The sequence below is a fragment of the Puccinia triticina genome, chromosome 14A (genome assembly GCF_026914185.1).
Source record: "Puccinia triticina chromosome 14A, complete sequence".
In the NCBI taxonomy this organism is placed as follows: Eukaryota; Fungi; Basidiomycota; class Pucciniomycetes; order Pucciniales; family Pucciniaceae; genus Puccinia; species Puccinia triticina.
Window position 1 is genome coordinate 2421433 of NC_070571.1, and position 13852 is coordinate 2435284.

The 13852-nt window shown below is 45.1% G+C and overlaps 3 protein-coding genes across 3 annotated transcripts; 2 read left to right on the forward strand and 1 right to left on the reverse strand.

The window, feature by feature from the left end:
* Positions 1-4966: 4966 nt before the first annotated feature.
* Positions 4967-6020, reverse strand: PtA15_14A227 (uncharacterized protein; the record flags this gene model as incomplete). The annotated part of the gene is made up of 4 exons (XM_053162921.1): positions 4967-5464; positions 5592-5712; positions 5820-5891; positions 5980-6020. 4 exons carry the CDS (start codon positions 6018-6020, stop codon positions 4967-4969), a joined length of 732 nt encoding a protein of 243 aa, XP_053026899.1.
* A 339-nt stretch (positions 6021-6359) lies between these two features.
* Positions 6360-9687, forward strand: PtA15_14A228 (uncharacterized protein; the record flags this gene model as incomplete). Its single annotated transcript, XM_053162922.1, has 11 exons — positions 6360-6548; positions 6730-6795; positions 6871-6968; positions 7078-7177; positions 7261-7414; positions 7480-7561; positions 7651-8082; positions 8193-8661; positions 8743-8869; positions 8969-9283; positions 9371-9687. 11 exons carry the CDS (start codon positions 6360-6362, stop codon positions 9685-9687), a joined length of 2349 nt encoding a protein of 782 aa, XP_053026900.1.
* Positions 9688-10209: 522 nt separating this feature from the next.
* PtA15_14A229 (uncharacterized protein) lies at positions 10210-11691 on the forward strand (the record flags this gene model as incomplete). The annotated part of the gene is made up of 2 exons (XM_053162923.1): positions 10210-10617; positions 10687-11691. 2 exons carry the CDS (start codon positions 10210-10212, stop codon positions 11689-11691), a joined length of 1413 nt encoding a protein of 470 aa, XP_053026901.1.
* Between the last annotated feature and the right edge of the window lie 2161 nt (positions 11692-13852).

The window sequence follows — 13852 nt, forward strand, 5'->3', positions numbered from 1 at the left end:
CATCTCTGGAGGGATATAAACCACCCCCGCTCCGCCGGGCCCCTCCTTTTTGTTATTTTTGTTATTTCTCCGAAATAAAACACCTACCTTTATTCATATTTCATCCCCACTTCTATCCCATCAGCTGGTGTCGCCAGAAGAGTTCTGCTCTTAGCATCACCTAGCCTGACAAGAGGGGATGTGAGAGGGCGGGCAAGGGGCAGCAAGGGGCACCTCTGGAGACCTTGTATAGCCTGCAAGTGTCACATAAGCAGGCTATTGAGTAGGTAGTATGCAGTCAACTGTGGTGAGTCAAGGACCCATATTCTGTGCTGGTGCACCTTGAGTGTGTAGCTTGTTCAGCATCTCAAGGTCAAACATGCTGTAGTGCTCATGCAGTAGACTGAGGCAAATTTTCAACTTTTCAAATGAGCATTCCCCTGAGCACCCTTTTATTTGCTTTTAGTAAACACTCCATTTGCCATTGAATCCAGCCAGAATAACATAAAAAGGGTATGTACACATGAAAGAGATATGTACATCTGAAAGAAATATGTATGCATGAAAGTGGAATGTGGGAAGGTGTAATGTGTATTAACCATAAACCGGATATGTCCTCATGATGAAAGGGGTACACCACGGCTCCACTTGTAAAGTGAGTTGCGCGGCGGGCAGACCCTCCCGTCAGATTTGGGTTGGGTCGTCCTGGCAGGACGTCAAGCAGCCCTTTGGGTTGGCCCAACCCTGCCCAACCACCTGTTGGCTGTTCCTCCCAACAGGGAGGGCAGGCCAACCTCGTCTGACCGTGCCAACCCGCGAGGCAGCATGGTTGGCTTGTCTGATAGGTCTGGCCAACCCATCTGCTGTTGAAGGGAACAAGGGATGAATACTGAAGTTCACAGACAAACAGTCTTGTGACACTCAGGAGTGAGAGAAAGATATGGTTCTGATTCACTGGGGGAAGAAACTCCTAGAACAACTCAGTATAGACTATATACAAGTTGTTAGTGTTATGGATTGAAGCATACTACATAATGGATATAAGCATATCTCAACATCTGCCCGGTGGGTCAGCATGATTGGCTTGCCCTTGAGGTTGTCAACAGGTTGGCTGCCCCCGGAAATGAGCCAACCTTCCCAATGAGTCACCGGACTAGTCAACCTGTCTGCTGGCCCAAGGTCAGAAACTCACTTGAAAAAGTGAGTTTCCTGAGACCACCAGTACAATCTTCCAAGACTGCTTGCAGATTGTATTTTATATAGAATAGAAAAAAAAATGTTGGACTTTGCAATGTTTGCTCTTCATGATAAGTAGAGCAATGTTTGCTCTCCATGATAAGTAGAGAGTGTGGTATATGATGTTGCCTAAGGTTGGTACTGACATTAACATTGTTTTTACCACAGTGGTTGTGAGCAATTGCAGCAGTGAGTGAGCCGTGTGCAAATGCATGGGGCGGTTGCTGGATCAACTCCCCCATTTGATACTTTTTGCTGCTTGGATCTCATCATGACCCTGGGCCCCGCAGCCAACGTCTGGGTAATCCCAGCTTGAAGCCCAATGTCCAGGTACAATTCATGGACTAGCAGCTGTTGGGGGCAGCCCAACCTTCCCAACATACAGTGACCCCGCCATGTAAGCATAAGGATGGTGGACAAAAGTCCTATGCTTACATCGCGGTATGCTTCTTATCAAGGTAAAATCCCAGCAAAACCAAGAGAATGGTCGCGGGAAATCTACATTTATGCTATGCTTACATCGTGATTATGCTTACATCGTGAATGCTTACATGGCGGGGTCACTGTATACTCCTCCCAACGTCTGCAGTGCAAAGGTTTACTGCAGGGGTGGAGAAGGAGTGGCCAACGTCGGGCCAGACGTTGGCCTGCAGTCCAACTGTATGTATGCATGAAAGGAGTATGTATGAATGAAAGTGGTATGTATGCATCAAAGGGGTATGTATGCATGAAAGGGTTATGTGCAGTAAGGGGTATTACTATTTGTGCATGAAAGGGATATGTAAACATCAAAGGGGTATTTAACCTGAATGATGAAAGGGGTATTTAAAGGGATGTAAAAACTCAAAGGGGACATGTAAACATGAAAGGGTCATGAACACATGATGAAAGGGGTATCTACACATTGTGAAAGTGATACATTCACATGAAAGGGATACACACACATGAAAGGGGTATGTGAAGAGGTATGTACACATTATGAGAGGGGTGAATGCATACAAAAGGGATATCACCAGGAAAAAACAATGATCACTTGTCTGCAAGTGACATCAAAAAGTACAAAGGCCCCTTTCTACTTTGCTATGTCACTTGTTGGCAAGGGATCATTCTTTTTTCCTGGTGTATGTGCTCATGAAACGGGTATGCGCACATGAAAGGGGAATTCACACAGGTATCAACTCAGTATTTTGGAGCCTGTACTCAGTTTTTTGTACCTTAGACTCACTCTTGCATAAATTATGCAATGTGCATGTAATCAACCAGTGCTTGATTCTCGCATGAGGCACAGCTTGCCTTGAGCTCTTGCATCTCAACTGCAATCAGTTTCCCAAGTTTTTTTGCAGTGGGGTACTCCCCTCAAAAGAGAAATGGTTAATTGATCCATTGGTTCTAAACCAAGATAAATTCACCATTATCTTTGGATCAGAACCAATGGGAGGGCAGAGCTGGATGGAGCTGTGTCCAAACCATGGAAAACAAGGTTACTACACACTTCTGACCAATTTTTGCCCATTTTTTTCATATCCTCACCAATCCCTAAACCCAACAATGGGCCACTACGCTACGCTACGCTCCGGGCCAATATCCGTTAGTGTATCCGTGGTTATTTGGAGAGACAATTGGGGTATTGTTATCCCCAATTATAGCCCAATACACTAACAGTTAGTGTATCTAAAGTTTCTCATTGAAGATCTTGGGTATTGTTATCTAGAATACACTCAAAATACACTAACAGGTAGTGTATTTCTTTTGGATAACCAACATTTCCCTGAAAGTTAGTGTATCAGTGTTAGGATAAAAATCTTCTGCACTACAGTATCTGTTATTTCATGGTTTTTAGCCTCTAGAAAATGATTCTCAAAACATCATGTCCTAGATTTATTTTTTTTGTAACACAAAACCAACTTTACTACCAAAAATATCAATACACTGAAAGTAATTTTATCATTAATTGCAGAGATAAACTGACAGTTATTGTATTTGTTATCAGGAATAACAACAGATAACAATCATGAAACTAGGATTTGGTTATTGTTAACCTGGCATATTTCAGCTACACTAACAATACAATAACAGCCAAAAAGAATAACATCAAAAAGATGTATTGTTATTGCAATAAAATCAAGGATAACAGTATTATTTGTGTAGTGCAGTGGAAAAAACTAAAAATACACTACACTAACAATACAGTTAGTGTATCAGCCCACCGTTGCTAAACCCTAACCCCCAAATGTGGGATGAGGGCAGGTGGGATTGAACCAGCAACCTGCCTGTTAGCTGGTTTGCAGACTAGGCTATGAAAAAATTTCTGCAAAGGGCTGTTTGGGAGAATTTATCACCCAGGCCAGCTCTGCTCAGCTCCATGCAGGTCTGCCCTCCCTTTGGTTCCAAACCAAAGATAATGGTGAATTTATCTTTGGTTTGTAACTGAGGAAATTGGATCAACACAGGTGCCTTAAAAACAAGGTGATTGGAAGGAGGGAGAAGACCCTCCTTTGAGTCACAGAGGTTTTAGATATAATCTTGGTGACCAGCCTTCTGATTGCTTCTGGTTGCAGAGGTTATACAGAAGTGATGGAGAGGTTATACAAACTCTGGAACCAGAAGGGACTCCTACTGGTCATCTAGGTTGTATTACCTTTGCAAAAGGAGGCAATTCCTTCCGTTCATTGACATTGTATTGTCTTGGCAATTGAAGTGGATTCCTTCTGCTGTACCTCCTCTGCAACCCAAAGGGATTCTTTCCAGTCCTGGAGGTTGGGCAAACTCTGAAATCAGAGGCAACCCTTTTGGTTGCCAGTTTTATGCAACCTGTGGGTCATGGGACTGCAGGGAAGAAAAAAAATCCCCCCCCCTGATGGGGAGAGAATTGGCAGGTTACTTAAACAGTCAACTCATTTATAGTTTATCTATCAGTTTATCTATCAGGTGTTCATTGTGCAGGTGTTGTTGGGACTGTTCCAAATATTACACCCAATACACAATATATTAGAGACGTATCACTGGGATTGGCCCCCCAAAACAATACATCTCTTACCAAAACCATGTATTGGCTGGAGTGATACAATACATGGTTGGTAAAAACCCTGGATTGGATAAGCCAACACAATACAGATAAATAGGTGATGTTACAGCATTGTGCTATGCTACATCACGCCATGTGTTACATTAGTCTATGTTTGTTATTCAGGTGGAAGGTCAACGACTCTCATATTACACAAGGTGACTCCCAAAAAACATAGAAGGAAATATTTAAAAATTAAGGCCCTGTTTGGCAGTGTCATATTACTCAGCATAATAATAGGAAACATGCTACATTATATATGGGAAAACATGTCTTTTTAGGATAATCTTTTGAAAGTAAACCCTCATAAGGCTTGACAGTTTACTTCCAAAAGATCAGGCGCAAAAGTAGTGTCTTACACAATGTGAGGGGACATGGCAAGATTATTTATTGTGTAATAATCACGCTGCCAAACAGGGCCTACAAAAATGAAAAAAGGCAGATGACTCCCAAATATTTGCCCAATTTGGTCGACTACTCCCGAAGTACCCGTGACCCAAAAAGGGGTCCTATTTGGCATTCACAAGGGAGGTCAGGTCATGATAAGGATTTAACAGTGCAAGTTCAATTATAAACAGGTAGATCGTGTGTACATAGCTTCCGAGTGAAACTTTCGATGTTGCCCAACACCGAGCGAAACCGTGGACGAAGGTAGGATTGAGATAGGGGCAGAGGCTGGAGTCAGGGCTATCTAGCGCTAGTGCAGCGGATCTTGGTCGGTCTTTCAGGGCATGGCTCTCGCTCAGCAGAGGAATGTAAGCTATCGGGCAGGTCTCTCTTGCGAGAAGCTTGGACGGTCGATTTGCGGCCACGGTCTTCGGCACGGCGCTTAGAGAGCGAACAGGAGTTCATCTTTTTAGCACAGCGTTTGCAGAGGTTCAGCTTCACCTCGGCCAACTTCCGGACGCCGTGTTCGAGGTATCCGAATGAGGTCTGGAGCTCCTGCAGCAACACTTTAGAGCTCGATGGCTCGGGCCGTCCCGAGTCCCTTCCGAACTCTTCTAAGGGGATGAACGAGCGTTGGGCTTCGAAGTCCGCAAAGGCTCCCAAGGGGTGCGGTTTCCTCGAGAGAGTCCGGGGTGGGGTTTTCGGACCCAGTTCGTGGTGGACACATCGTAGGTTGGCACAGGTGAAGTGCCCCTTGCCATCGACTACTTCGCTGGCCGTTCTCCATCGCATTGCCACCTACAAGACAAATAAATGAGTTGGATCGGGGGCGAATGGTCTAGATCAGAATTTGCAGCATCTCATTTCGGGGTGCAATCTTCTGGGCAGGAGATAGGGTGGAAATTCCGGGGTAAATGATACTTGCTTTTCCCTCTTTCCATCGAGACAGGTCGCAAACCGCAAGCTCCTTGAACAGCTGGTCGTAGGTCTTCTTTGCCAGTGCGTCCTCCCAGCTCAAGTTCTGTTCATCGCAATCACGGATAAACCTGAACAACGATATATCCCGAGTGGTGTTACAGATAATTGGTAAGTCAGTGGTGGGTCCGGGAGAGACCATCGACGAGGAGAGTGTGGAGGCAGGGAGACTGCTGACTGGTGTCTCTCGATCAAGATATCGAGCTCGGTCTTAGAAGTTGGTAGGGTGGGTGGTGTTCTCCCGTAGAAACTGTGTATGTATGTATGTCCAGTCAGTCAGTCAGTCAAGCGTGGGCAAAAGCAGGGGAGAGCGGAGAGGAAGTGGTCGCTTTACATACTTCTTGGATCGATGTCTGACTGCAGCCGATGACTCAGGCATTTTCAAGTTTCCAGTCTGGGTATGTGGTGTGGGTTGGTGTAGAATTGTTCTCGGTTGGTTGGGATCAGTTGGGCCTTGATATTTATGTTGATACACACCACAATGGGGGATACACAACACAGGGGATGTAACGCTCAAGGGGGGGCTATTTTGAATACAGGATATGCCCTTCAGGACAAAGGGGGGTCCTCCTCCCGTGGGCTGGCTCGGTGTCCCCGGCCCCCGGCAGCTCACTGAGCCGGCGGTGGTGGGCAAACCTCAAGCGTCGCGCCTTGAAGAATTTCTATTGCAACCAGAAGGAACATCGATCGAGAGATAAATACGTCGGATTCCCTCAAGATGACCCACTCCATCCAGCTCTATCCTATCCCGATCAGCGTATCCACTTCAGCCGATCCGGAATCGTCGGAACCTGTACCCAGGACTTGTCAAACCACTTGGGACCCCAAACGGAACGGTCTCGCTCTTGCCGTTGTTCCTTCAAGTCCCACGTCAACAAAAAAGTCAGACAAACAACGCCAGACTATCGTCAGTATGGACTTTTTTTCGTCAATTCTGGTTTTTTCGTAGCAAGATCCCGCATCCATCGTGACCCCATTACAAAATGAGACGCGTTGGAGAAGTCTCTATTGGTATCCTTGGTATTCTTGCCATTTTTTCTGATCATTTGTTTCTTTTTCTTGCCTTTTCGCCCTGATGCCCATGATAGACATCGGTTCCAGATCAATCTTTATACCTAATTAATGCTACCGATTTCAAACCATCTCGAAGATCTGTACGTGCTTTCGTTGACATACAAACAGGAACAAGGCAAGGCCTCGACTGAAACTGAGGGTTTTCTTCGAAACAGTTCACTACTCGCTCATATGAGGTCTTTAGTGGACTCCAAAGGGTTGTACAATTATGCGAAGAAGAGGAAGGCATGGCTCAGGACCAAATCTATTTACCGTAAAAAACCAAAGAATTGTTCATCATTTATGCCTCAGCACAAAGTCAACAAAAGAACTCGCTATTAACCTTGCTTGTTGAATTTATCCTTTTTTCACCTCTGGTCTAGCGGTGGGGTATGTCTCCCCTCGACTTCCCAACTAAAGTACTATTATCGGATCGGAAATCAGTATGTCGTAGCATTAAAGGATTATTTAACAGAACTTGAAGTCAGTCTTTCGCCTTTCTTTTTATTTCTAAAATAACCTTGGCTTTGATAGATGATAGATGATACTGATTAATTCATTAACAGAAAGATGAAGCAAAAAATTCAGAAGAGATCGATCTGGTGCTTCAAATGACTCAAGTCTTTAGCCTGTTTGTTTTGGTACATGTGCCTGCTGATGGAAGGGGTGACGCTATTGTTTCAGAAGAGGTGTTGGATTGGGTCAATCGTACCAACCCACGTAAGCTTTCGCCGTGTTCCACATCATCACCAACCTCTAAGCTTATGTACTTTTTTGGACTCCAGAGCCACCCAAAGAGGAAGGAGAAGAATTGAGTGCAATGATGATACCTTATGAGCACGTAAATTTTTGGCCGTACATTCAGGCGTCAGTCACGATTTTTTTTTTTTTTTTCAAATTAGGTTCCCTTGGCAAGTAAATTGATCAAAGTTCTCTCTGCGCAAGTGTCTTCACAGATGTGTGATTCGAGGACATCTAACACAAGCCTGCGCTCTCTTAAAGCCCTACACCAAGACACACAATCCGACCTTGAACCAATTGATGACCGTCACGCTTTCCCTGATCAAATCCGCGCCACGCTCGACTTCGTTTGACAACGAACTCGCGTTCACTGTCGCAGTTGAAAAATTTCGCGAGGCCGTCGAAAGATCATTGATTACATTAGAATCGGAGATGAATGTGATCTTCGAGAACGAGAAAAATCGGGTGGATACAGAAAATGCATTCGATGAAGACGATTTGGTTCACTTCCAGGCCAGCTACAAAATCCTGCTCGAGATTCTATCCGGCGACGAGGACAGGATTTCCGAGGCTTGTTTTGATTGGCAAGAGGCCTTGGGTGCTCATCTCTTATGGGTCAACCCATTTTGCAAGAGAGATGATCTGCCGTAAGTTGAATTTTATCTACATGAATTCTTCGGCTGGCATTTCTATGCTCAGGACTAATCGATCCTTAGCTCTTTGTTTTTTTTTTCTCCGTGGATTTGATATACCTTAGGATTGTGATGAAGAAGATTACAACAGATTGGCCAATCGACCAAACTTCACTCCTCGACTTGGCCACGTCTTCAATCATGAATGGCGACATTGCTTCGCTACTTCAAGCCGCTTCGCAGATGGACCAATGGTTAATCTGTCACTTGGCCGATCTGATCGACAAGCTTGGGATCTCAGTGCCCGACCATTCACGAGGCTTCTACATCTGCGATTTTGTGGATTATTTGAGTGTTGACCAGGGCTTGTGGAGATTGATGATTGCCTATCTAGGGACTGTCGGTGGAACAAAAGAGCGGATTAAAGAGATCTTGAGGAGGTTGGTTGTTGAAGACTTGAGGGAACAGCAAAGTAGCGATACGATGGAACTAGATCCTCAGCCAGCAAAAACGACGACCAAAGTCAGCATGCTTGAGATGAAGGAGATTTACACCGAACATGATATGGAAGATGAGTTCAACCGGACTGCACGAGTTGAGTTTCTTCTTAGTGAACTGTCAAGCCCATTGGCCATGATTCCTATCCAAACAGACGTCACTAAACTATAGTAACAGATTTTGTCGCGCAGGTTGACGAAGCAGAGAAAATATGGAGCTGCTATCGCCTACGCTGTTACGGCTGGTGACCTTGTGATGGTCTCGAGGATATCAGATTGTCTACTGGATGAATACTTGTCAAATGGTATTTTACTTTTCTTTGGATCGTGTTTTCAGTCTAATTGAGTGATATCAATCAAGCTAATTCCAAGTTGTCGTCGGAAAAACTGTCTGGAAAAAATAGGACCAGAAGAATTCGCAAGATTGGTAGATGAAATCCCGAGCTCGTTACTTCATCCGACCGCGCCTGCCTTAAGACCGGGCTTATTTTTCGACCCACCTACCCAGCCTGACGGGCGGAACCCCGGCGAGAGACCTCAACCGAATATCAACTCGAGCAAATTACTCTTTTTGTCGAGATATCGAGACATGCATTCTTACTATTCAAAGGGCGAACGCAAGTTGGCCGCTGAAACTCTAATTAGCTTGATGACCACTGAAATTGCCCCCAAGCGTTGGTGGGCGGTTTGTTTGATCGATGTGATCCCGCTACTCGAAGGCAAGTTGTTTCTTTAGAGAATCATCAAAAAGAACTCAATAAAAACTGATTTAACCTGTTTGTTTACTTTGATTGAACGGCATCTAGATGACGATATTTTGATTTCACTGGCCGACACTTACGAACTATTGAGATGTTTGGAAGAGATCACCGGTCCGATCTTAACCAGTTCAAGAGACAGTTATGATAACCTCAGATATCTGAAGCGGATTGTTCTCAATGGACGGAAATCTGACGCCTCCAACAATGATCACACCAACAGAAATGGCAGTGTGAAGAAGAGTAATAATGCTGATACTCTTGGTGATGGTGACGATGGAACCAGGTCTGCTTTGGAACAATTAAATGTCGTCAGATACGCTTTGGCCAGACATTTGGCTCGAAGTTTAACTTGTAAACATTAATGGCATTTTCATTCGTTTATTGCTCACATACCAAGACTGTAGATTTCTTTCTTAATTAGGCACTTTATCCAAGATATATTCATATTTCTGTTTATCATTTCTTTTGCTTGGGTATCTTTTCTTTCTTTTTGCAATATGCGCCCCATTTCGCCAAGATTACTTAGGCCACATCAATTTCTCAACAACAGAGGCCTGCTGTGATCCTTAATGCGTGACTGCTACCTGAGCTCTTATAGCCATTCGGAACATGTTCTGATACGCCAGAAGATGTGTCTTGGGTCCGTTCCTCTGGATCTGATGAGCCTTGCCGAGTACCTATTCTGCATTCGTAACATGTGAAGTTCGGGTGTCAGCTGTTTTTTTTGTCGGGAAGTTGATATGCACCGCTCCAAACTCGCACTGAGCTGAACAGCGCCCACCAGCGCCCACCCTCACCTGGCAATCCCCATCATTCTTGAAGAGGACCAACAGCAATCCAAGCAAAAATAAAAGGTGACATAACCAGAAGACCACGTTTCAGCAATGACCGGCGACAAGATTATTACGATTTCCCCAAACAACAATCAACCGATACTCGAAAGACTTGAACCGACTAAAGTTGAACTAGAAGAACTATTGAACAAATCACTACATGCATTCAAAGAATATTCGAAAAATTCAGATCTCAGTCAAAGACAAGCAATCATCAAGAAAGCCTTAACTTTGTTGAGCTCAAAGCAAGATGAATTTGCTCGGGAATTGACTGAACAGATGGGCAGACCGATTGCTTATACCGCCAAAGAAGTCCAAACTGCCGTCAAAAGAAGTGAATATCTGCTCAAGATCAGCGATCGAGTCTTCGCTGACACCCCCGGTGAACCAGAGGAGGGCTTCACCCGATACATCCGCAAGGAACCCGTCGGACCGGTCTTGATTATTTTCGCCTGGAATGTGAGTCTTGAACTCTTGACTTCAACGGTTCTATAACTGACGTCATTTATTTTTTTGTGGGGGAAACAGTATCCGTACCTAATCTTAGTCAACTCTTTGATTCCAGCCCTCCTTGCAGGAAACTCGGTGATCTTAAAACCTTCACCCCAAACACCGACGATCGCAGAGCATTTCAGATCGATATTCGTCGAAGCGGGCTTACCAGCAGATGTGATCACGTATTTCCATTCGGGAGGTATGAACTCGACGATCCCGCAGATTGCGATCAGGTCACCGATCGTCAAATTGATATGCTTCACAGGCTCGGTTGAAGGAGGACTTGCGGTCCAGACCGCCGCCTCTGGCCGGGTGGTCCCAGTCGGCTTGGAGCTCGGCGGCAAGGACCCGGCTTATATTCGTCCGGATGTCGATCTGGATTGGGCGGCCTCGGAAATCGTCGATGGCGCGCTCTTCAACTCCGGCCAGTCATGTTGCAGCGTCGAACGAGTCTATGTGCACGAATCGATCTGTGACCAGTTCGTTCTAGCAATTCAGAACGTGTTGAAATCCTATCGACTTGGCGATCCGTTTGATCCCCAAACTCATCTTGGCCCGGTCATCAGCTCTCAAAGTCGAAGATTCATCCAGAACCAAATTGATGAGGCTATTCAAGAAGGCGCCAAAGATATGACACCCGAAAACGAGAGTTTTAAGAATCTACCAGCTCATGGTAACTTTATCAAACCAACTTTATTAACCAATGTGAATCATACCATGAGGGTGATGAAAGAAGAAACATTTGGCCCGGTGATTCCAGTGATGTCGGTCAAAAACGACCAGGAAGCTATCGACTTGATGAATGATAGCGAATTTGGGTTGACTGCAAGTCTATGGACCAAAGACCTTAAACTGGCCGAAGAGCTTACCAAAGAAATTGAAGCTGGGACGGTATTCGTTAACCGATGCGATTTCCCTGCGGCCGATCTCGCTTGGACCGGATGGAAAAACTCGGGCAAAGGAGTCACTTTGAGTCAATTTGGCTTCGACCAATTCACCAAATTAAAAAGTATCCATCTCAAATCCTATCCCAAATAAACTTGCTCCTCGTTCCTTCCACGCACCCATTGTTATATGTTCCAATTACACAACCTTCGATTTATGTGCGATTCTTTCATCTCGGTCAACAAGATGACCTGCTAAATAGCTCTCTTGCAATCCCTTCATCATCTCCTAAAATGTAATATCGACATACACAAACAAGAATTCACCGAGATTGTTCCTGCCAAGAAGCAGATTCTGCTCACTGTTTTTTTTTCGAGCCTGTGACATTGTTTTCACGTCTCTGGGACAACTTTCAGATATATGCAGCTTTGTTAAGGCCAACGGTGCGCGTTGGATTAATCCACTCATCGGGCAGTAATGCTCATCCCAGCTCATCCCTGTGATTTTGCATACAGCGCCAAGGCCGCCCCACACAATGACCAACTGTAAACACATTTATAAATGGATATGGGCGCACCATGGACCTTTTATTAGGGCAGCCCTTGTGGCATATATACAACTTGGACCTAGCTAAGTCCCGACGGTGGAGGCGCGAACTCGTCTTACTGAATTCATGATGAACTGAGTATATTTAAGACCGACCAAAATGGCCAAAGTGGTCACGGGTCTGGGCAGTTAAGTATGTATCAAAAAAGATACTTCAGTCGAATCCAAGTCAGATATCCTATTTGAATATTTCTGATTTCTTGAGTCCTAATCAATTGATCCCCCTCCCCCCCCCCCAGAAATACAACCCCACACACTTAGTTATGTGCAATGGATCCCAATGAGTCTCGACTCAGTCTTCAGGGGGTGGACACCAAAAATATGCACATACTTCTCGGAGGAGTTACCAGATGAGCTTTGAGCTTCTGAATTCTACTCCGAAAATATATTCAGTTGGATGCGAGAGGCACAAAGAGGCACAAAGTCAAGTGCTGTCCTTGGGGACAACGGACAAAAAGAGATCGTCGCCCCGCACGTCGATCAATAGCTGCGTGGTCGAATTGTGCTATCGGCACATGATTTGGCCCGCGGGTATGACTATTACAGCGGGAGCGAAGTAGACCTTGTCGGCTGAGGGATTTCTTGCAAAGCTTATCTTCCCTCAAACGATAAGGTACTGGTACATGAGGAGACCTTCAGATTGAAGATGCACTGATTTTTTACCGGTCTTGTGACCGGCAAAAGTTGGTTGCTATTTGAAATTGAATGGCGAGCCCGCGTGAGCCAAGCCTCTTATCTTGACTTATCAGCCCTTCCCACTCTCCCCACCCAATGCTCGCCTTTGAGGCTTCAAGATCGTGGAGCATTTTTGGACTGCGGCATGTGGAGGTTGATTCAAGCATTGGCAAGAAATTAATAGATCTTTGCACTCATTGTCACCCAACACAGTGCCGAGCCATATCATATCGTGAGCTTCCCGAGTGCTAAAGTGCAACTTACAGGCTCACACTCACAGTGAACAAAATATGACGCAACCAGTCGCACGGTAAAATCTGCGGCATGAAAATATAATGTACTATTCATACCGGTCCCGAGCCAGGCTCCAGACCCCAGACTCCAAGCCACGCCACAAAAACCGATCTGCAATGTGCAATCATCAGTCATCCAGTTGGCGCAATGTTGAACAAGAATTCGAGGGCAAACCAGGTGTTAGTCGGACGCGGTTACGTCTGTTTCATAAAGAATAGGAACTGATAGGGACAGGGAGATTATGACAAGCGGCCATTGCAGTAACACTGATTTATCAACTGCAGCTGTCTCATCTTAATATTAAAATTCGTCGATCCCCGCAAGACGATCAAAAGAGAGTTTAACCGGTGATAGCGATGTATAACGAGGAAAAAGGCTTAAACGCATGAATACATACATCCTCCGCCAAGTATAGCGCCGGAAACCGGCAGGGTCCACCAATTGTCCTAGGATCTATTGAAATCTTGTAATAAAAATTGATCACAAAATTAGCAAGGCGTGTCTTTGCATCGATACATCAACGGCTTGAGCTTATGCTAGAGTAGAGAGGTGCCGATGTCCTTTGATTTGCTCTGGACCTGTACAAAAAGACTATTTGAGACACCTGCAGTGTGTACCCTGCTATGTCCGTCACCGCCGGTAACGTCGGGGCTCACTGTCACTGTCGATCAAGTTCCCAGTCAGAGTCTGCTCGCGGCTTAGTTTAGGCCCCACTTATGAAACAAACCTATTACATCTC